The sequence below is a fragment of the Papilio machaon genome, chromosome 7, assembly GCF_912999745.1.
Source record: "Papilio machaon chromosome 7, ilPapMach1.1, whole genome shotgun sequence".
NCBI lineage: Eukaryota > Metazoa > Arthropoda > Insecta > Lepidoptera > Papilionidae > Papilio > Papilio machaon.
Genome location: NC_059992.1, coordinates 2,183,665 through 2,207,013, shown reverse-complemented (window position 1 = coordinate 2,207,013; position 23,349 = coordinate 2,183,665). Strand labels below are relative to the sequence as shown.

The following is a 23,349-nucleotide window of genomic DNA, read 5'->3' as shown; positions in this document are numbered from 1 at the left end:
AACCTATTATTTTTTAATGTAAATTAGTGTTAATTAAATGTTTCATACAGGTGGGCAATGGGAACACATTTATAACGGATATATGTTATACGTTGTTTGCCCTTGAATCGTCAAATTAATATTAGCGATTAAAAACATTGCATAAATTTCGCTGTATAAAATGTAGGAAGTAGAAACAAGGAAGAGGAATTAAAATAAAAGCAATGTTTTTATTCATTTTCAAAAGACTTATCCTTCAATTGAATTCAGAATATAGATTTTAAAGATATGATTTAATTAAAGCATTTAGATTTCTTAATTTCGGCGAAGTATTGCAGATACAAGCCAATTCCAACAAAATTTGGCATATTATATTCAAAACATAAGTTTATCCAATCTTAATTCTATTCTTACAAAATGTAGTCAAAGGACTGAATTTACACATACTAAAAAATTACATAATAAATCTTTGTAGATGTCTCGATAAGAAGTCTATTGCTATTGCTGTATTTTTGTTGCTCCACTGACTGGAGGATGTTTTTTCGCGGTATATATGTATGAGTATATGGACTATGTACATTTAATCTATCCGTGTCATTATTATAGAATATTCCCCACTTTTTAATGTGGCAAACGAGCAAGTGGCCACAAGAATTCGCCAAAATGGGGAAGCGACCGCTGCTCATAGACATCCGCAATTGAAGTTGCGTTGCCTACCTTTAATCGTCGACACATGAAGAAAATATTTCCCCCTTCTATGCGTTCCTCCAAATCCACTTTCCCTTCTCATCCTTTCTTTGTAAGAAAAGGGTGGGAAGGAAAAGAGGACTCAAATTAGACCTACAAAACACACAGTCATTAGACGAAACGAGGAATTACTTCCACCTCACGTCTGTCTTCTGTGTGGTCTTGATATTGCACCGGGCTGCTGTGTCTGCTATTAAAATGCGTTAAAGTTTTTAATTTTTATATAAAATTTCTGCTTGGAATAAATTTTAACATTGTTTGGCATTTCAAACATTTAATGCACATGACTAGTTTATCTACTTACCGCGGGTTTCTGAGAATAAAATCTCAGTATAAAACATATCGTCATGACTTTCGTTATCTTTGCCAAAACAGAGATAATAATATGTTTTAAACGATGTTTTTTTATCAGACACCAACGGTTAGTACGTTATTATGTTTGCATTATTTAGCCTTAATTGTAAAGTACTAGATAACCTTCTTTAAAGCATTGAATACGAGTATAATTGTGTTGACATTAAAAAGTTATTCTAGAACTCATTTGGCTACAAGTAATTGATACAAGATTACCTTCAATTATTATGATACAAAAACAATGTTATTATGGATTTCTTTTATAATAAAAAAACAAGAACAAAATGGCAAAATGTCGGCGGGTCAGTGCCGGCTAGGTGAGTTATAATCTTAAACATCAAAAACCGCTTCCAATCCAACATGTAAACATATCATCATTTTCAAATAGCATTAATATATTTGCACCAGTCTAGAAATAATCTTGATTAACTAGACATATGAAGTTTTTTTGTTTTATTTACCAACACAATATTAATTTCGTTTATCATAATTATAGCTTTTAAAATTGTTTGCAGACATTGAGGTCGTGCGATCAACAGACCGAGCTGAGAAAAATATTTAATTAACCTTGATTTAGCAATGCTACTGATTTACAGTTGGTTTCTGAGATCAAAATCTCTATATAAAACATGTCGTCATCCCAGTTATTATTTTTGACAAAACAAAGACAACTATTATTTACGATTATTCCGTTATCTTACTAATAATATAAATGCAAATGTTTAGATGGATGGATGTTTGTTTGAAGGTATTTTCAGAACGGCTCGTTGAATGTCGATGAAAGGTTTAAATATAGAACATAGTCTGGAAGAACACATAGGCTACTAATTCCGCGAGGACAGAGTCGCGGGCGACAACTAGTCTTGTTTGTAGTTAATTAATGTGATTTGAATAAAAGCTGACTCATACTTCTTCTATGTAACATGTTGGATATTTATGAAAATTATCACGTTAATAAAATAAATAAAGAGTTAATCGAAACTCATAAATAAATAACGTAATATTTATGCAAAACATTAGATGCATCTGTAGTTTTAACATAATGTAGTTTGAATTATTATAAGTCAATATGAATTAGAATGTTTCGAACATGTAAAATTTCTCAAGTATGTTCTATTTTTACATAATAAATCTTAATACTCGTATTATAAATGCGAATATTTAGATAGATGGATGGATGAATGGAAGTTTATTTGAAGGTTTCTCCGAAACGGCTCAACAGATCTCGGTGAAATTTGGCACAGATGCAGAACATAGTCTAAAATCTCTAGAAGTACACATACGTTTTTTGCGCAGACGGAGTCGCAGGCGACAACTAGTAACTACGTAAAATGAAATAAAATGTAAGGAGGATTGGTAACAGGTTTTATCTCTTTGTTTACGTAATATTGCACTTAATATTAATAAATTTATGTAAATTTTATTTATTATACTGTATACCTTACGGCCAACACTCCATCCGTGTGGAATTTAAAAAAAATAATAAGTAGCATATTTGTTCTTCCAGACTATGTTCTACATTTATGCGAAATTTCATCAAAATCCGTTGAGTCATTCCAGTGATACCTTCAATCAAATATCCATCCATCCATACAACCACCCATCCATCAATCTAAACATTCGAATTTACAATATTAGTAAAAAGTAAGATTAGATGTCTATGTCGTTGGCCGATCCCAGAATTGTCAACTTTTTGACATGGCCGTCTATTTCTTAAGCAACGTTTAATGATATTAATATAAAAAAGTTTTTTCATATTATAATGTAATATTATTTTAATAGGAACTTTCGTAAACTACCTTTTTAGCCATTAAAGTTTAGATTTTCATATCATCCATTATATTAAAACGTTGATTTGATAATTTGACCAATTCTATGATTTGGTTATGCCAGATATAAGACGATAATAAACCGTGCGCGTCTCTGACGTCATTCAAACGTTCGCAGCTGATTAACGCGGAGTGATATTGACCAGTTCATCGATTGGACTAAAGAGGTTAAATAAAGCGGTCACGGTTAAGGGCATGAACTAGTTATCGGAAACTAATGCACTAAGATACTTGGCCTTTTGTTGGTAATATAGTGTGGAAGTAGTTGGTGTTTAAAAAAAATCTATAGTACAACAAATATTTGGACTTAAATTTTTGTTTAGTTAAGGGGTTAAGCACTTGACTTGCAATCTGCAGGTCCTGGGTTCGAATCCCGCCATGTACCAATGTGTTTTTCGAGTTTCGTACATTTATCCGACGTTCTTACAATGAAGGAAAACATCATGATGCAGCCTGCACATATCTGAGAAGAAATTGTGTGAAGTCAACAAACCATAGCCATAATAAACCACGCTGGCCAAGTGCGGCCAGCGTGGTTTATTATGGCCTAGTCACCCCTAACTTAGGGTAGGTTCCGAGCCCCTCAGTGGGGACGTATAGTGAGCTGATGACGGTGATGATGATGTTTATAGTCATGGAATATTTTTTGTTTTTCTGCGTGCTACGAAAACAAGACGTTTTATTACGAATTTTATGTAAATATTTTTCTTGGCTTAATTTAAAAAACGATAAGCAACAAATATGGAATCCGAAGTGTACGTTTAATATGATTTATCTCCGGAATGATAATTAAAAAAAACTAATCCTGATCACCATCTTTTTAAAATTTAAACCTTAAAAGATATAAAATGTGGCTTCAATTTTTTTCACAAAACAACAATAACAAGATCGGCTCGAGATAAGGTTCTTTTTCGTTGAGGTATTCTTATACGACCGTAGGGCATTGACACCCAAATAAACCCGATGCAAATAAAAAAAAGATTATATCTTTTCTTATTTGCATCGGGTTTATTTGGGTGTCATGTCATTGTTTCCAATTAAGGAAACTATATTTATTTGTGAGGTAAAGAAATGTTAACAAAAATCGTACAGGGATCTTTGTCTCTAATGAATCTGATTTACCGTAGGTTTCTGAGACCAAAATCGTTGTTTAAAACATATTGTTATACCTGTTTTGTCAAAAATAACATGTCGATATGGTCTATGTGTTGCGTCTCAGAAACCAGACTCGGTGTTGTAAATATTTTCTGTTTATAAAAAACCAACTGACCAAACAGTACTTAGTAATACAAAGCTAGTAAAAATCATTTAAAGCAGTATTTTTCCGTCTTCCACAAAGATACGAAAATGTTAATTTAACATAAAAAAATGATTTAAATAATAAGTTTATAGTTTATATCTTTAATTAGTTAAAGTTTTTTGTTGTTGTGTATTTAATAATGTTTTTGTTAGCATTACTTGCTTGCTTGTAAAAAAACACGTTTAAAGGTACACCTTATTAGTCATAATTTAAGGTCACAAGTTACGGACCTTAAAATGCTACAATTATAAAATATTAAATGTACACTATATATATTTGCACTCTTGGAATTTTCCTACTCTATGAAGGTTTACTTGTTATTTTTGTTTATTTGTAGAGAAACACTAAAGTACATTAAACTCTAGTGGGAATGGAAATTAAACAAAAACATTTTTTACAATATTTTATCATACAATTTCCTTAAGGGCCGACAACGCATCTGCGGTTCCTTTGGTATTGCGGATGTCCATAGGCGTCGGTCCAATCAATATAAGCCGATCCGCTGCTCGTTTGTCCCCTTCTCCTAAAAAAAAAGTTTTTTACGAAGCTTGTCTTTGACATTTTTCATCAAATCATAGATAAATTGAGCCTCAAGATATATTTACAAAAAATTTGATTCCAAAGTGTTTATTACAAGCATAAGTTCCGTGTTGATTTTTACTACGTCGAGTGTTTAAAAAGCGCTCAACATTAAAAATACATTGAGCATATTATTTAAATATTTATTCAATGTTCCGTATACCAGTAGTACCGTATTTTTTTATTCATATGTACTTACTTTATTTAAATGATGTGGTAATACTCAATGTGGCATTTTTCATACCTATTATTGGTTCCCGATTATATTAAATTTATATAGGGTGTTTTTAATCATCATCAAGCCCACCGTACGTCCCTACTGAAGACCTACCTTAAGTTAGGCTATACTCAACCACGCTGACTCTATGCCGGTTGGTTGACTTCACACATATCTTTGACTTCATCGTAAGAACGTCTGATAAATGCACATATTTAAAACGAAAAACACACTGGTACATGGCGGACTTGGAACCCAGGAACTGCAGATTAGAAGTCAAGTGCTTAACCCCTGTGGTATCAACACAAAGGTTAAGGATCTTAATATCTATCGATTAAGCCCAATGTATGTTCCGTTATTTTCAACACATCTAAAGTTATGACTGTTATGAAAAGTTGCTTTAATGTGAGTTAACCAAAAATGGAACAATGATACGAAAGACCAATTAATTAGGCTTATAGGAAAAAACCCAGGTTAAATACAACATTTTGCACTGGTTAATTCCAGTCAGTCAGGTCAAAAATTAAATATCTTGTTTATGCTTCCACTTAAACAAGTTTAATTACTGAAATTAAATAAATATTTTATTTGTGGATCCAAGTAGCAGTGTTTTTTTTTATAATACTTGTTTATAATTACTTCCTATGTATGTACTCAGTTTTATGAACTCATTGTTTTAAAAATAAAATTATATTAATATTATCAATGCGAAAGAAACTATATCTATCTGTCTGTCTGACGATTACGCCAAAACTTCTGTAGTAGTTCAAACTTCGCCAGTAGTTTATATCCTCTCTGAATATCTGAAATCTGAGCCTGAGAAAGGACATAGGCTTTTTAACGCAAAAAGGTTTTTAGGGGTTAAAAGTGGGGATGGAAATTTGCACTTGAAAGTTATTTTTTAGGCTGTTAATTTCATAAAATAAATATGACGTTCAAAGATTGTAAAAGTTTCACCTTCAATGTTGGAAAATAACTAGGGGATGATAGTTTGTTTGTAAGGTTTATGTGAATGTTTTGTAAGTTTAATATGTTTTGTTGTAATATTTTTATAATTTTAACTAAAATATTTAGCCTAAGTCATTAAAAATGCTACTCGAAGACAACATTTCACGCGACGAAGTCGCGGGAACAGCTAGTGTTGATATAATAACGAATTTTTTTTATGTGGTACATTAAGAAATAATGTATTTATTTACTACTAGTATATGTATTTTTATAAACCAATTTAATTTAGATTTATACACATTTCATAAAAATTAAATATATTCATTTATATACGTTATCGTAATCAGTAACATGAAATTATAATATCATCATATTCGTATACTCAAACAAAAAATACATTTTTTTTATGTGGTACATTAAGAAATAATGTATTTATTTACTACTAGTATATGTATTTTTTATAAACTAATTTAATTTAGATTTATACACATTTCATAAAAATTAAATGTATTCATTTATATACGTTATCGTAATCAGTAACATGAAATTATAATATCATCATATAGTTAAACAAAAAATACAGCAATCTCCGAGATTACCTGACATCGGTTAAGTTTGATTGATTGAATTATAATTCATATATATTATACCTGACATATAAATTAATGTAAATCATTTTTTGTTCACTGTTTTTGTTCAACACAATCTTTACGTCGGAAATAAACAGACAAGTTTATTGTACAATAATAAGAGGGAATAAATTCTAGAAGATTAATATAAAAAAAGTTAAAGCTCAGAAGTCTTGCATTATTATTATTTGACCGTTTAATAAGTTAGAGCCACAGAAAAGGTTTAGAAAGTCCCAAAGAACTTAATGGAGTCTTGGATAGTAATTGAAATGATTCGTGATAAAAAATTATGTGTCATCTATACCACAACTCATGCCTGTAACCCAGAGAAGTAGGCAGAGATCACGGACCTCCATTTGCTGTGGCCAAATGAACCTCTGCAATCCACTTTTCGCCATTTCGGAAAACGGAACGTGACGATCATTGAACATCACGATGTTTTCCTTCACCTTCCTTTCAACAGTGGTAGACGCCAGCAACAACAACATCCGTTGCATGAATTGGCCGGCTCGCCCGGTGAAATACCACGGCCAAACAGAAGACAGGCGTGATGTGGAAGTAATTCCGCGTTTCGTCTGATGAGTGTGGTGCCGGAGGCCTAATTTTAGTCCTCTTTCCCTTCCCTCCTTTTTTTTATAAGGAAAGGATGGGAAGGGGAAGTGAATTTGATGGAGGAGGAGATGCATAGGAAGTTTAAATATTGTCTTTTTGTGCGTCTCATCTTCGTCGATTGGGGGTAGGCAAGGCATCTGCAATTGCTAATGTCTATGGGCAGCGGTCGCTTTGTCGGCGAATTCATGATAAATGACAACACTGAGTGTATTTACCCCTACAAAAATCGCATGGAGGGCTTTTTATAATCTCGTTCTTGTGCTCCGAATTAGGTATCTATAGGTTATAAGTCAAACTAAATTATGATAGCTTCCTAGTGTCCCCTTGTCAATACCAAAATATCAATAGCTGCCTACAAATACTTTTAACAAGCTACCGTAAGTCATATACATAAAAATGTGTTTAACGGTATTTAAAGACCTTTTGAGCTTGGTTGGTAAGCAACGGTACATTCAAAATATGACGTCCTTTCTCTTTACTTTATCATAAGATATCGAACTCGATTCATTATAAATACTAAATCATTTGTATGAAAATAGTTTAATCCTGAAGATGCTGTAGGAATAATGTTAATTCCCTCTTATCTTTTGTATTTATTTCTTTATTAGTAGGAACTTTTCTATTGCTTCACTATCACAAGTTCACTAACGAAAAGAAAAACATTCTTCGTGAAAAAATTTACTTAACAATGATGTCAAGTTTTTAAGAATAATGTGGAAGATAAAAATATGTTTTTGCCGCGTAAACCGGCAGCTAATAAAATCACAACAGATTTAAGGCATTACCGGTATATCGACGTTGGCGGTAAACAGTAACCAGTTTAGTAACGGAACTATATATATTTTTAACTCTTCTTCAATACAATATGTACTTGGTACTACCGGGGAAGCTAGCGGTGTTCCACCTTAAAGGCGACAGTCGCTTGTACGTTTCGGTGAGACTACGATGCGAAAACAATAACCAGTAGAACGCAGCTTTAAAATGTGTCTGTACGAAAAAAGGTTGGTGAGTGGTACACGACTAATCGCTGTTTACTGTTATGTCGTCGTTTGCGCTCGCTGCTATTTTCCGGAGTTTGCCTCATTGCAAGGAAAGAGGTAATTTTTCTGTAAGTGAAACTCCGCGAAGGGCCCTGACTGTACACACTAATATACCATCTTTTATAAAGTGTACGTATGGTTTGATGATATTTTAGCTTGGTGTATAAAAATTTATGTTTACTGCTTGTTATGTTTTCTTCGCTTTTATATATCTGAAACTAAAACAAACTAAACTAACGATTTTAGGTATATTAATTAGCTGTTACAAAAGCATTTTGTGTTTTTGTTGTGACTTGCTCTGCGCAATGTTCAAATTAATATCAGAATATTAATTTGAATTTTATGATTTTTTACTTCACGTGGCATTTCAACACAGTGTAATATCACTGACGTAATTTATAATTTCGTATAAAATATTTATAATAGCCGTTAAAATTATTTTACGTTTTTGTTGAACTTTTTCAATGCGCTCACTATTTATTATATTGGTTTTTTCCTTTACAATATAAAGTTTACAATATTGTATAATTTCGTGCGCAATATTATAAATTAATATTAAAAGAAAAATGGTTAGTGTATATTTAAATATAAATAGCTAGAAAAACTATTTTTGCATAAAAAATAACAAGTTTTAAATTTTAGTAATATTACAAACACAATGAAAAAATCCTTAACATTTCGTGTAATATTTATTCTAGAAAATTTGAATACTTTTTATTATTATTTTTATTAATATTATCATACATTTGTTATTTAATCACTTTTCTTATTAAGTTTTCACTCACTCTTACTCAATATACGAGATATTTCGTGTCAGAGAAAAGTTACAATTCAACCATTTTTGTCCCAAACAATAGTGATGCAACGGATGTCTGTTTCCGTTTCCGCAAGTGCGGAAGTTCCGCGTGCTTTTCAACATCCGTTTCTGCTTCTGTTTCCGCAACTTTTATAACGGAGATAAAACGGAACTTTACGACGGCTGAGAGATCCAAATGCGCGGCGCGAGACGGGCAGTCCGTGCGCGGCCTTTCGGCACTTGTCGCATTTGTTTGTTTACATACTATTTTGTGAATTTAAGCGCGTAATATTTTCTGCTGCTGTTTGAAACAATCAGTTTCTCTTGCTGGAGTAAACTATCTAGTTGTTGTCCATATAAAATTTGACAACTGGCAAAATGTGACTATTTCATACTTACGAGTTATTAAATGTACTTTTGAATAAGTGATAACCATGTAATATATCATCATCATTATATAGTTAGAAATATATTTGTCGTTTGTCAACACGAGTGGTTTGGCGAACTTTAATTTGTAAATAGTGTAATTTTGTTTCCTGAAAATAAATTTAAAAAAACGCGTATTTTAACTTATTGCAGCGCAGTAAAAATGCATACATTGAAGGCTAAAGGACACCGATATCCAATGCCTTAATAAGTTAAAAACGAATACAAACTGTTTTTACCGAAAAAAATATTTTTGTAAATATGTTTTTTTATTATTATTTACACTTCTGTTTCCGCATCCGTTTCCGTTTCCGTTTCTGCTAAAATTTATTTTTGACATCTGTTTCCGTTTCTGGTTCCGGTAAGACACTTCCGTTGCATCACTACCAAACAAGTATTTTTATGTTTTTAATGACATTAAGACTATTATTTAATTAAATTATTAAAAAAAATACGAAATTTATGTTTTAATAACAAGATAAAAAGTACCATAACAATTATGTATGACTATTAGTCAATAATAGAATATTATGGAGTCATAAAATGTTCATGAAAGTAAGTAATAAATCTTGAGTTTGTTCGATTTTCTTGAATTTATGTCTCGTGTTCGATTCGACTTATGATGTGATTATAGATTGTATTGTTGAAAATTAACTCGCATTATTACATTAAAATTACGGTAATATAAGTTACATTATTAAAACTAGAATAGAATGAATGGTAATAAATAAATATAACATTGTAATAATACACATATTTCTATGGATTTCTAAGGAATTCTAAAGAACACCAAGAAATCGTTCAAGTTATTCTATCATCAACAGCCTTTATCTGCCCACTGCTGGGCATAGGCCTTTATTGTATAGGTAGTTAAAATGAGAAAATATTATATTTTAAATACAACTCATAATAAATATGTAAAGATAATCTCTTTTTACACTTTATACTAGATTAGCCGTCTCCAGCGACTCCGTCCACAAAAAAAAAAATAATAGCCTAAGTGTTTTTCCAGACCGTGTTCCACATGTAAGCCAAATTTCTGCTGGATACATGCAGCCGTTTTGGAGATACCTTGTAACAAACATCCGTCCATTCATACATCCAAACACTCGAATATATAATATTAGTAAGATTTATTATGGCCTGCTAATAGAAAATAATCAAATTTCAATTCACAAAAATTTGTTGCACAGTGTAGTAACAAAGATTTAAAGAAACAAAACAAAATCAACGGATGAGGGGCACACAGAAAGAGGATATTTTATTTCCTATGTCCCCTCTTCTTCACTCCCCATTTCCATAATTTCCTTATAAGAAAAGGGTGGAAAGAGAACGTGGACTAAAATTAGGCCTCCAGCACGCACATCAAACTGTAGACGGAACTGCTTCCACTTGACGGCTGTTTTCTGCGTGGTCTTGGTATTTCACCGGTCGACCCGACCCATTCTTGCACTCAATAAATATTGTTGTTGCGGGATCTACCACTGTTTATAGTACAACAAACTGTGACCACCACATCTATAATTTAAGACCTCTGTATGTTCCTTGACAAGTTTTCAAAATTTAATAAAAAAATTACCTCTTCAACTGTACACAACCCATATCAAATTGTCCATCATTTCAGTCGGAAAAATATTGACAGCTCAATAAATAAACGTAATCGGATAAGTGTTTAACCGTTTATTATTTATGTAGTGAGCAAATATTTTGAAATCATTCATTTCAGTGAACACAATCCATCCGTGTAGTTCACTAATTAATTCAAGTGTAACTTCCTCACAATAATCACCGACCGACTGTTCAATAGAAGCTAGAACGTTTGCAAAACAAAACAATTTGTGACGGTCATATTCATTTACAGACATACTAATTGCACTGCTAACTGGACTTCGACTGCATAAATATATATATTAACACATTGTTGTCACTGTTTTTGCAAAGACAGTGTACAACCAAGTCAATACAAGTTTCACAGCAGTCGAAACACCACTGTAACATGTCTACATAAAACTGGTAATAATACATATAATTAATCTTAATGATGACATTCCATAAAAGTCTTACATTGTCATACTAATTGCTTCTTATTTGTCTTTCCGTTGGTTTCTGAGACCAACATCTCTGTATAGAACATATCTTCTCAAAGGCCGGCAACGCATCTGCGATTCCTCTGGTATAACAGATGTCCATGGGCATCGATGAACACCTTGGTGTTCCCGCTGCTCGTTTGCCCCCTTCTCTTATATAAAAAAAAAAAAAAAAAATCTTCATCCCTGTCATTACCTTTGATAAAACAGAGATCAATATGAGAGGACGCATCTTCAACTATCGTTGGTTTCTTAGCTATTTCGGCGAATTTAAGTGGCCATTTTAATAATAAATGTTGTTGTTATATTTTATAATTTTAAGTAAAATAATTAAGACGTTTAAAATGCTACCCGAAGATAGTGTATCACGCGGACAATGTCGCGGGCGGCTGCTAGTATTACATAAATGCACACTACAAAAATAATTACACAATTAATGTTGACATTTAACCCAGGGCCTATTTATTTATCGTTTAACTGTTATTACTGATACAAATTATTATTATTATTGTTTCTTAGTTTAATTTTAAGCTGAAGTTATTACTTTGTAATAAGGAATTTTCCGCATTTCATTTAATTAACAATTCGCAATTCAGTATAATTATCCGCTACAATATTGCAAAGTCTAGCAAGCAGAGCAATAGCATGGAGGATAAACCGAGAATTTTGTCCTCTAAAAGTAATTCCTTAGATATATTTTTATCGCAGTTTAAATTATTCAATATAAGAGCAAAACGTTGTTATCATAAACATCAGCGGTAATGTCATCTAACAATGGGAGACACCAGCGCCATCTGTTCTACGAATGGGCCTGCTCGACCGACTACCACGACTGCACGACCACACAGAAGACAGGCATAAAGTGGAAACAGTTCCGCGTATAGTCTGATGAATGTGCACGCCGAAGGCTTAATTTTAGATTTATCAGGGACAGGTTTTGTCGATGACGTCACGAATATTTTCTCGCAAATTTTCTAGGTCCTTAGATTGTCTTCACAAGTTTTTAGACGAATTTCAGAAAAAAAAATTCAAAGGGAATGAAGCTGTCATACCAAAGAACGCAAATTGTGAAAAAAAAATCTTTGACAAAACAAAGCAATATGTTTTAAACGGAGATTTTCTTCTCAGGAACTCACGGTTAGATATGTTAAAAAAGCACTTAAATTTTAGTAGTTGGCAACGGAGATATATATAATTATCTGGTCTAAAGCTGGTTTTATATCACACACAAATTCCTCTGATTTCATATACGTATTTAAATACGCATATGCAAATGCCCTAATTGGCCTCACAAGACTCGGGTTTTGAATATCATTAAACAGTTTCACTTATCAATGATCTACACTGTGAAGGTTTATGAAATAACAACTTAAAATTGCTGAAACGTGACTCTTATATGTATAAACTATGTATTAAACTGTAACTATGTTGTTATTTTGTTGAGATATGTTACTTTTGCCTTACTAACTGGAGGATAATGTTTTGCGTGTATGTTAGTATGTATGTACACATACCTTTGAGATGTATATATATGTTACGTTCTTTTGTAAGCATCGTCGTGTGGGGCGCCATTCGATTTCTTATTCCTCGAAGTGTTTAAGACAATTTTCGTGGAAAAACCCTTTATCTATTATTCTTTATTCCATATTCTTATTATTGTAGTTTTTAAACAATAGTAAGAATTAATAATACTATTCAAGTAACCGTAAGAAAAACATCCTTTTTAAATATTGCTCTAATCTCAAATAGATTCTTGCTAAACTAAAATCTCGTCCAAGCTATTGTTCTATGTTTTACGCGATAGTAATCACTAGTAAAATACATTGTTTATGTACTATTTGTTAAATTAATGTCCTCAACACGAACTCGAAGTAATTGGCTACTTGAGGAAATATACATATGATAAGATATCGCGTGCTATAAAATGGCGAACCCGTTATAAATTATACAACTTTACAGTAATGTTGAGGAAACTTACGTGTAATTATAACCATTATAAACCAATAAAAGCTCGCTATGAATATTTTATTACAAGATGTTTAAAATTAGGTATATCATATATGCGTCTTAACCGCAAAGGAAAATATAAAATTATTAAAAAAAACCTACACTTTATGCTAAGTGCAGTTCGTTTCTTCATTTTATTTGTAAATAAGAGGAATCCCTATATGATTTTTGTTTGTTTATGTTGATCAAATTGATCGTAAAATCTACATTATAATCAGCTGGGCAATTTAATAAATTTTAAAAGTCGTTAAAAGACAAGGAATTGACTTAATTAATTATGAATTAAAAATACAAAAATAAAATATGTTCGTGCTATTTCCTTAAAAAAGGGATATTTCCTTGCAATTATTTTTTCGCATCGCGTATTAATATAGTGATTTTAAGCTCGCTTAAACTTGTTAAGATTACTTGTTAGTAGTTTTTGTTAAAACAGGGTATATAAAATCACGGACAGACTAAAACCTGAACCGGAATAACCAGAATCAAAACAAGATTTTAATTTTTAACTTGCTTGACGTAAACCCTTACAACTTCCAACCTGATTTTATCAGAAAAATATCCAAAAGCATTGGAGCATAAGCATTGGAATAAAAATTTTAATGTAACAAAGAACCTATGCATTTATAATCGCGATTTTACACTGCAGAATAAACTGTACAATCAATCATACAATTTGTTTTTCTACAGTTTTTTGTACCTGTATTCCGGCTGTGAAAACTCTCAGACAAAGAACGTTGAAGACATCAAATATTTTTTATTTTTATTATTTTATTATCTGACTTCTGTTTTTCAGAAACAAAGACGATCCTTAAGCAAGTATCCGGCGTGTTCAAGTCAGGTCAGCTAACGGCAATAATGGGTCCCTCGGGCGCTGGCAAGTCATCGCTCATGAACGCACTCACCGGCTTCTCGTAAGTACATCGAAGGGACAAGCGCAACATTTTGTTTTATTAGAAAAAAAAACAGTTTTTATGTTTTATCTTGCTTAAATTATGAGATCTACATATCTAAAGAACCAATAAAATTAGAGTGTCTTCATGTCATATCGAAAAAAATCACTGCATCTGTCTGCAAATACGTACTTTGTTCGGAGTATTCTTCAAAACGGCTGGACCGATTTGGTCGAGACTTTTATTGGAATGTCGTTGATGTCTGGGTTGCCAGATCGCCAAACCTAATAGCTGGATAGACCAGACAGTTTGTCCGAATATTTTCTGTAGAATGGCCGAGCAGGCTATATTATTGAGGATTTTGTCTCGGTATTAAAGGTTTCTCGTTTGCGAATAGTAATAAGCCTAACAAAAGCTGGAAAACCCAGACACTCTTTATTTTGGCCAGACGTGCAATCAAAAAGCCTTCCTATGTCCGGCTTTATCCGAACACCTGGCTTACGCTATGTGCAAAATATAGTATTGTTAGTCTTAACATTGGAACAGTATAGTTATGTACATAGGTACACCAAAAAGGTTCTCTTTAAAAATTGAAATTTCTGCATTACTATTGTACACGTAGAAGCCCTTGAAAATACGCATTCGAAGAAATAATTTAAAGTACTTTTTGAAAAAATGACCATAACCTCTTTTTAATTGAGGTGTAATTTATTCGGCTCTGCTTTTTACTCCGTTCCGCAATTATTTAAAATGAATCAACCTGATGAACATCATTTCTTGTTTACCCTATTTAGTAATCAAACAATATAACTACTTATGGAGATATTGGCACAATAAAAATATTTTACTAACTATCATTTTAATATTTAATTCTCTTGCTAACGTCTTGTGTTTTAAACCAATAAATAATTTTATTACAACAGACTGTGTTAGACGTGAAATTTTGTGTTCAAAAGGTTACTTATATTTAAATACACTTATTTTTTATGAATTTGTCAATTTTTCACAAACCGTAATTTGTAAACCTTAGGCGAAGCAAGTAACACAAGGTACACATTCACTCATATTGTCGTATAGTCGGTCAATTGACTATTAGTTGTACAATTAAATAGTTTTTTTTTTAATCGGAACAAAAGTAAATCTTTTCACTTCATAATATTTAAATAAACTTTTTTTGTATATAATATGCTATATTATACTATATGTTATAGAAGTTTCTTTGTATTTATTACATTCTCTTTATTCTAATGTAGTTAACAGTTGGCAACCATAGCGACAATGGTTGTTATTATAATAAAGTAGCGGTGACGTGAGACATAAATAATTATAAATCTTGCTTATTCGTCATGGGTGATTAACAACAAAAACACACTTTGTTATTTCAAATTAATTCATACTAATATTATAAATGCGAATGTCTAGATGGATGGATAGATGTCTGTTTGACGGTATCTTCGGAACGGCCCAACAGATCTTGATGATTGCACTGATGTGAGAACATAGTCTGGAAGAACACATAGGTTACTTACTAAGTTTATTTTTTAATCCCGAGCGGACGGAGTCGCGGGCGACGGCTATTTCACGATAAATTTGTTTTCAAACAAGTTTTAAACATTTGATTTTCAAAGTTTTGCGTGGTATTTACGAAAGCAATAAATATAGCAATAATAATTTGAATTGAAAACGGAATGCATGAGTAATAATGCTGATGTGAATATCATTTTGTTCGCAAAAAATATGATTAGCATCATCTTATTTTACACATACAGTGACATTTTGCTAATTATATTTGTCATTTATTCTTATTCGCTTCGCCATTTCGGCGAATAAAGGTGGCTTGCTCGGTTGCCACCTTATAATATAAAAAACCTTCCAAGGTTTTCTGATGTCTATGGGCAGCGGTCACTTCGCTTTTTTATCAAGTGACTGCTGGCTCATTTACCAGTTTTTAATATAATATAAAAAGAAATAAAGTGCACTTTCAACATACCTATGTGTAACTGTATACTTGGCAACATTCTGTGTGACATTCGTTGTTATTACCTTGAAGTTTCTGGAGCTGCAGTTTAACATTCATTTGTTGTGTACACGAATGGGCCGGATCGACCGGTGAAATACCATGACCACACAGAAGAGGTGAAGTGGAAGCACTTCCGCGTTTCATCTGATGAATGTGCTTGTCGGAGGCTTAATTTTAGTCCACGTTCTCTTCCTATCCTTTTATTATAGGGTAATGATGGGAAGGTGAAGTGGATTTGGCGGAAGGGGATGCATAGGAAGAGCAAATATCCTCTTTCTGTGCGTCCCCTTCTCCGTTGATCAAAGGTTGGCAACGCATGTTCATTTGCGAATGTCTATAGGCAACGGTAGCCTCGCTATTATGGCGAATACAGGTGGCCATTTGTTCGTTTGCCACCATTTGATATTAAAAAAAAATCATTTATGCAATTTGTCAAGGTAAATCTCATTTTCTTTTTTAAGTTATAAATAATTTCTTTAAATTTTTACATTTGCAAGATACAAACTTCTACTAGTTTGACAGAATTATTTATTTATAAAATACATATGAATAAATTGAAAAAAAAAAGATTTCAACGTCTTTTTTTCTTATCACTGCGTTGATCACATTGTGTTGGCAACATTAGGAATTTGTATATTTTGTTTATTTATCTTAATTGACACGATTCGTGTTTTTTATTTATTTTTAAACTGATTCAAATCAGATGTTGCTACATTTAATGTATTATTTTTATTTTATTTTTTAAATGTATATTTTATTTAAGCATCATTAGGTAATCATTTCCTCATTGTTGGTCTCAGTCTTCTTACTTTACCGTTCTTAAAGGGCTTGGTTTTTATACGACTAGCTGTCGCCCGCGACTCCGTCCGCGTGAAATTTAAAAACAACATAATAAATAACCTATGTGTTATTCCAGATTATGACACACACACACACACACTACATCTATGCCAACATTCATACCTTCAAACAAACATCCATCCATAAAAACATTCGCATTTATAATATCAGTTCTTGGATTTGATATCTCAAACTAAATCTGTCTTAATCTATAGATTAGGGTTACCTAAAGGGTTGCCTTGAGTGATCAATTGACTCAGATAATGGCAATACGACAATGTACCTTTGGTTATCCCCCCCCCCACAACTCGAGAAATTATCATTCGATTTTATAATCGAAAATGTATGCAACAGACATAAAGTTTAGATATGTCACGATCTCTGTCGCGTATTTATTTCTATACATTTTGTCTATTCTAGCGAAAACACCGATCGAATATTTTTTTTGTTTTTAAGTTAATATGCTAGGAAATACTACACTTCAATCATATCACATTTATGTTCAAGGGTTCAAGGGGTAACCGGCACGATACGAGCAGGCAACAGTGTATGCGTTCTGGAGGAGAAGGCCAAGTCCATGGACTCTCTGACTGCGTACAGGAAGAAATCCTGCTACATCCTACAGGATGACAGACTCAACCCGCTCTTCACGGTGGCTGAACTCATGAAATTCGCCGCCGATATGAAGCTCGGTTATACATTAACTGAAAAACTTAAACATGGTGTGGTGAGTGATTTTGAACATAAAAAAAAGGTCGAAATTTCTAGACATAGTTAAAATATCACATTTGCTAGTCTCGTCTTTTCTTATAGTTCCATAGCTTGTGTTTTTTATATATTATAAGGTGACAAACGCAAGTGGCAACCTGGATTCGCCGTAAGAGCGAAACGACCGCTGCCCATAGGCAGGAATAGTTGCAGATGTGTTGCCAATCTTTAATCGACGGAGGAGACGCACAGAATGAGATTATTTCCTCTTCCTACGCTTCCATCTCCCATTGTGTTTAGTATGCATTTGTGTGGAAATAAATAGTTATTCTATTCTGTCTATTTGAACACATCAGTATTATGAACACTGTTCACTTTTCACACATTTACGTACCAATGTGCTCAAAAACTACGACTACTGTATTTGAGTAATTTTTTTAATTGTGTGTATTTTAATTATGTATTTTTAGATCTACTTCTATTGTTAGCAATATTTAATTGTGTCATTGTAAAAACAAAAAAATATAATTGTTTTAAACATGAATTGTCCAGTGTTTAGTTTTTGTTTAAATATAACATTACAACTATGGTTTCCTCAGCAAAGATGTTTTATAAAATGATTATAAATAGTTATTAAAAGCGAATTCATCTTCCTAAAATAATCTTCTGCAAAAACGAGACACTAATATTGCACTTAAGTATACAGTGTATATCATAAGGCCGACAACGCATCTTCAGTTCCTCTGATGTTGCGGATGTCTATGGGCATCGATGGTCACCTTGGTGTTCATTATACTCTTCTGTTATAGAAAAATATCTTTCCATTTTTACAGGTAACAGAAATATTGGATACATTAGGATTATCGGGCACAGAGAATACACGATGCTGTAACTTGTCCGGGGGCCAGAGGAAAAGATTATCTATAGCGGTAGAGTTGATCGACAACCCTCCTGTATTATTTTTGGATGAACCCACAACGTAAATATAATTTTATTCATATCGCTTTTTGTCATCATACGACACAAACGAAGGGCTTGAGCACGTTGGCCTAATGCGAATTGGTTGATTTCACACATCTTCGAATTTGAAATTGCATCACGATGTTTTCCTTCACTGTAATATTCCTTACGTGGTAATAAAATGTCATCAGAAACCACGCCTTGTACTTATATGAGTAAGTGCCACTTATTTCTAACAATGTAAACAGTGATGAAATCAAAAGAAGCGCTACATCTGTCTTTCATCATTCTACCACAGGCATTCCCAAAGTGGTCGATGTCGACCCCTTGGGGGTCGACGAGGTCTAAAAATCGACCCCTATTAATCTGCTAACTTAAAGCAATGGCTAATTCTCACTTAATCTTCTTCTATTGTTCTAAGTCAGAATGAAAAATAACACTCTGTAGCAGTTGTTTTAAGTTAGCAGATCATTATGAATGAGGGGGTTGATATTTAAAGTAGGTAATTTGGCCACGGGGGTCTGAGGTAACAGTTCATTTCGGAAAAGGGGTCACTTGTCCAAAATAGTTTGGGGATCCCTGTTCTAGTACATATAAAATTCCTGTACTCGTTTTCGAAAGTGATTTCGGTTTCTAATTAACTAACGGAATTAATTAATGGTGATGATTACTTGCACTTCCCAATACTGATTACGCTTTCAAATAAACGTTTATGTTATTTTGTATTGCAAAAACTTTATAAGAATTGTAATACAATTAATTGATTCATATCTACAATGTAATGTATACAGTAATTTTGTAATAAATCATTGCAGTTTACAAAACACGGTGAGGCGAAGACATACAATAAATCACTTGAACAATTACAAATTCATATAAGTTTAAACACATTTCTTGATATTTATTTATCAAAAGTAAACTTAGAAAACTCGAATTGAGTAGTGAGGTAAAGACAACATCTAGGGAAGAGCTTCTCATAGTTCAACTGAACGAATGAACGATTTTAAAAATGAAAGTAGAGTGTCATCCAAACTTTACGCCCGCTTGCAATTTTGCACGAAACTCAACATAACCCTAACCTGCGAAGACATGTCCTCAAAGTTAACTAAGAACCGCCACAACATTTTGTATCATATAATATTTGCAGTGGTCTGGACAGCTTGACGTCAAAGCAATGCGTGGAGCTGCTCAAAGCGCTGGCTCGCGACGGCCGGACCGTCGTCTGTACCATTCACCAGCCTTCAGCCTCCCTCTACACATTGTTCGATCATGTAAGCAGACTTTATTAATAAAAGACGGTTTATTAATTTACTTTCGTGAGTGTAAAAAATTAAGACGGAGACAAATATAGTCAAAGTAACACTTATATATGTAGCTATTATTTTTGTTAAATTGTTATCAAATCATGATTCATCATTCATGTCATTAACAAAATCATGATTCATCTTTAAAGAATGATGACGCTGTTTAGCGGGTATTGTTATTTATACTTACACGACATTGCATAAATAAATTCTATATTATAACCAAACATAAAATAGATTTTTTTTATATTTTTACACTCTATATACTCTGAAAATTTGGTAAATCTGAAAGAAGAGAACTGTTTTTCTCAATAAAGAATCAAATGTAAGCATACTCTTGATTATTTAAGAAACATAAATTAGTAGGAATATCTGGATTGAATATTTCCTACCGAAATTAAATGTCGGATATTATATACTTCATTACGATATAACATATATATATTTAATAGTTAATAAAGTAGCGGAGGTGTCAAGTTATTAATAATCGCTACTCCGCCGCACTAGGTTTACGTGTTAGCGGAGGGCATGTGTATATACCACGGCTCCAGCGAGGATACGGTGCCGTACCTCGCCGCAGTCGGCCTGCAGTGCCCCAAGTACCACAACCCCGCTGATTATAGTAAGTTGATTATAGGGTTATCACATTTATAAAATAAAAGACCTCGTTAAACTTCATATGTCATTATTGGCAACCCTATCCGTACGCGCGGAATTTTAAAAAAAAACTTAATTCGTAGCTTATCTTTTCTTCCAGGCTATGTTCTACATCTATGCCAAATTTCATCAAGATCCATGCAGCCGTTCTAACCAACATAAATCCATCCATACATACAAACATTCGCATTTATAATATTAGTAAAATAGCTTGCGTTGAAGAATAATAACGTTCATATCCGCATTGAAAGAAATGTAACGTACATTTATTGTCATGTTGAGGAAATGTATGACTAGTTATTTTCATATTAAATACAATATTTAAAAAAGTATTCCAATTTTAAATATAAAATTACTCATTCACAGTACTAGAAATAGCAAACTTAGAATACGGCAACTTCAACGAGCAACTGGCAGCAAGATGCTCTCGTCCCGATGACAACGTGATACCATCACCCCCGTCTCCAACGACCTCTGACGAGATCAAGTTCTCGTGCGGCAAGATGTCCACTATCATCCGACGTCCGCATGAGATCTACAAGTTCAGTATACTGTTCAAACGGTGTCTCATACAGCAGTATCGAGATTGGGTGAGTGTACTCAATAATCTAAGAATTAGGTATAACAACTAATATTTAGTATTATTAATTAATGAAAATAAAAGAAAAAGACTGAATTTTTTCCGGTGTAAGGACTCGAAAAAGTTCTGTTCGGCTTATGAACAATAATTCACCTAGATAGTTACCGACATTTTTGTTCTTGTGCTAGATTAATGTTATCGTATCTAATTTTTTAGTATTGTTGTACGTCTTTTCAAATATTGGCGGCCTAAGCGCGCAGAACGCGCTGCGCAATGCCCTCGATACAGTGCATTCCCGCTACATTCTGCACATCGACACGCGCTAAGCTAACAGCCACCTAGATATCTTGCAAAATTCACAATAATATTTCCAACTATCAGAAAAAAACTGTGTTATGCTACTTGTTCTTTTGCTCCTATTTAATTCAATATTAATCTACGTATGTAATATTTAGAAATCTCATTAAAAATCCTTTTACACGTAAATGTTTTTGCTATACAGACGGTGACGCACCTGAAGGTGTTGTTACACATCGTAATCGGTGTTCTGATCGGGCTGCTGTACGAGGAGACGGGTAGTAACGGCAATAAGACCGTCAACAACCTCGGCTACTTCATAGTCTCCTCTGCATACCTCTGCTATACTTCGCTCATGCCCGCTGTACTTAGATGTAAGTTTATTCTTTTATTATGTATACTTATTTGACGATAAAAAGACTAGATATATAAAAGTAACACGCAGAAAAAGCAACAATGTGTGTTAAGTATCAGTATCGAATAATCTGAACTAGTTTTTACTATTCCAAAATTACCGATAAGATGGGTCAATCTCTCTAAATCTAACCATATTCTTAATATTACAAAATAAGATAGCTCAGCTCACAATATTTACGTAATTACTCACTTATAGAATTGAAAGATTAATTTTAAATGTTATTTATGCCATGTCTTTCAAACAGTTCCTCTGGAGTTGGCCGTGCTGAAGAAAGAAAACTTCAATAACTGGTACAACCTCAAGACTTATTACGCTGCCATCCTTGTGACTGGTATACCGTTACAGGTAAATCATATAATTTACTAGCTGTCGCCCGCGACTCTGTCCGCGCGCAGTTAAAAAAAAGAAAAATAAAAATGAAAAATAGATGTTGGCCGATTCTCAGACCTACTGAATATGCTCACAAAATTTCATGAGAATCGGTCAAGCCGTTTCGGAGGAGTACGGGAACGAAAACTGTGACACGAGAATTTTATATATTAGATTTATTTGCATATAAAATAAGCGTACGCAAAGACAGAACAGTAACATTTTGTTTTTAGTATATTTCTATATTGAGTAAATCTTTCTCTTTTACTCTACTTATTTACGTCATATCTTTCTTCTCTCTCATGTAACGAAATGTATGTGAACGCTAAATTAACATCTAGAACTTTAAAAATGCCTTTTTTCAACAGATATGGTTTAGCTTCGTGTATTCAGCACCGTCGTATTTCCTGTCAGGCCAACCGCTAGAGATCTGGCGCTTCGGCATGTTTGTCTTAGTGCTGGCCAACATCACTCTGCTCGCGGATGCGGTCGGAAACGTCATTGGCACATGTGTTAATCCCGTTGTAAGTATAAAAGTCGGTTTCTACTGCCGTCAACATAAACAATAACATATGATTGTGTCTGTATTTTTTTAGGTAAATGAGAGGGATGACCATATGTTTTTTAGCCGACTTCAAAAAGAAGGAGGTTATCAATTCGACTGTATTTTTTTTTATGTGTGTTACCGCGAAACTCCGCCCCTGGTGCTCCGATTTTGATAAAAAATATTTTAATCGAAAGGAAGTGCTTGCAGAT

The 23,349-nt window shown here is 33.1% G+C and overlaps 1 protein-coding gene across 1 annotated transcript in view; it reads left to right on the top strand.

Moving 5' to 3' along the window:
• The window catches only part of LOC106712665 (ATP-binding cassette sub-family G member 4), a 37,454-nt gene that overhangs the window by 12,180 nt on the left and 1,925 nt on the right, over positions 1-23,349 (top strand). The window contains exons 2-10 of the mRNA XM_014505288.2: positions 14,344-14,461; positions 17,808-18,027; positions 18,842-18,987; positions 20,116-20,239; positions 20,780-20,894; positions 21,296-21,519; positions 22,012-22,180; positions 22,469-22,569; positions 22,962-23,117. Coding sequence (XP_014360774.2) covers positions 14,344-14,461; positions 17,808-18,027; positions 18,842-18,987; positions 20,116-20,239; positions 20,780-20,894; positions 21,296-21,519; positions 22,012-22,180; positions 22,469-22,569; positions 22,962-23,117 — 1,373 coding nt within the window. The remainder of the gene's footprint in view (positions 1-14,343; positions 14,462-17,807; positions 18,028-18,841; positions 18,988-20,115; positions 20,240-20,779; positions 20,895-21,295; positions 21,520-22,011; positions 22,181-22,468; positions 22,570-22,961; positions 23,118-23,349) is intronic.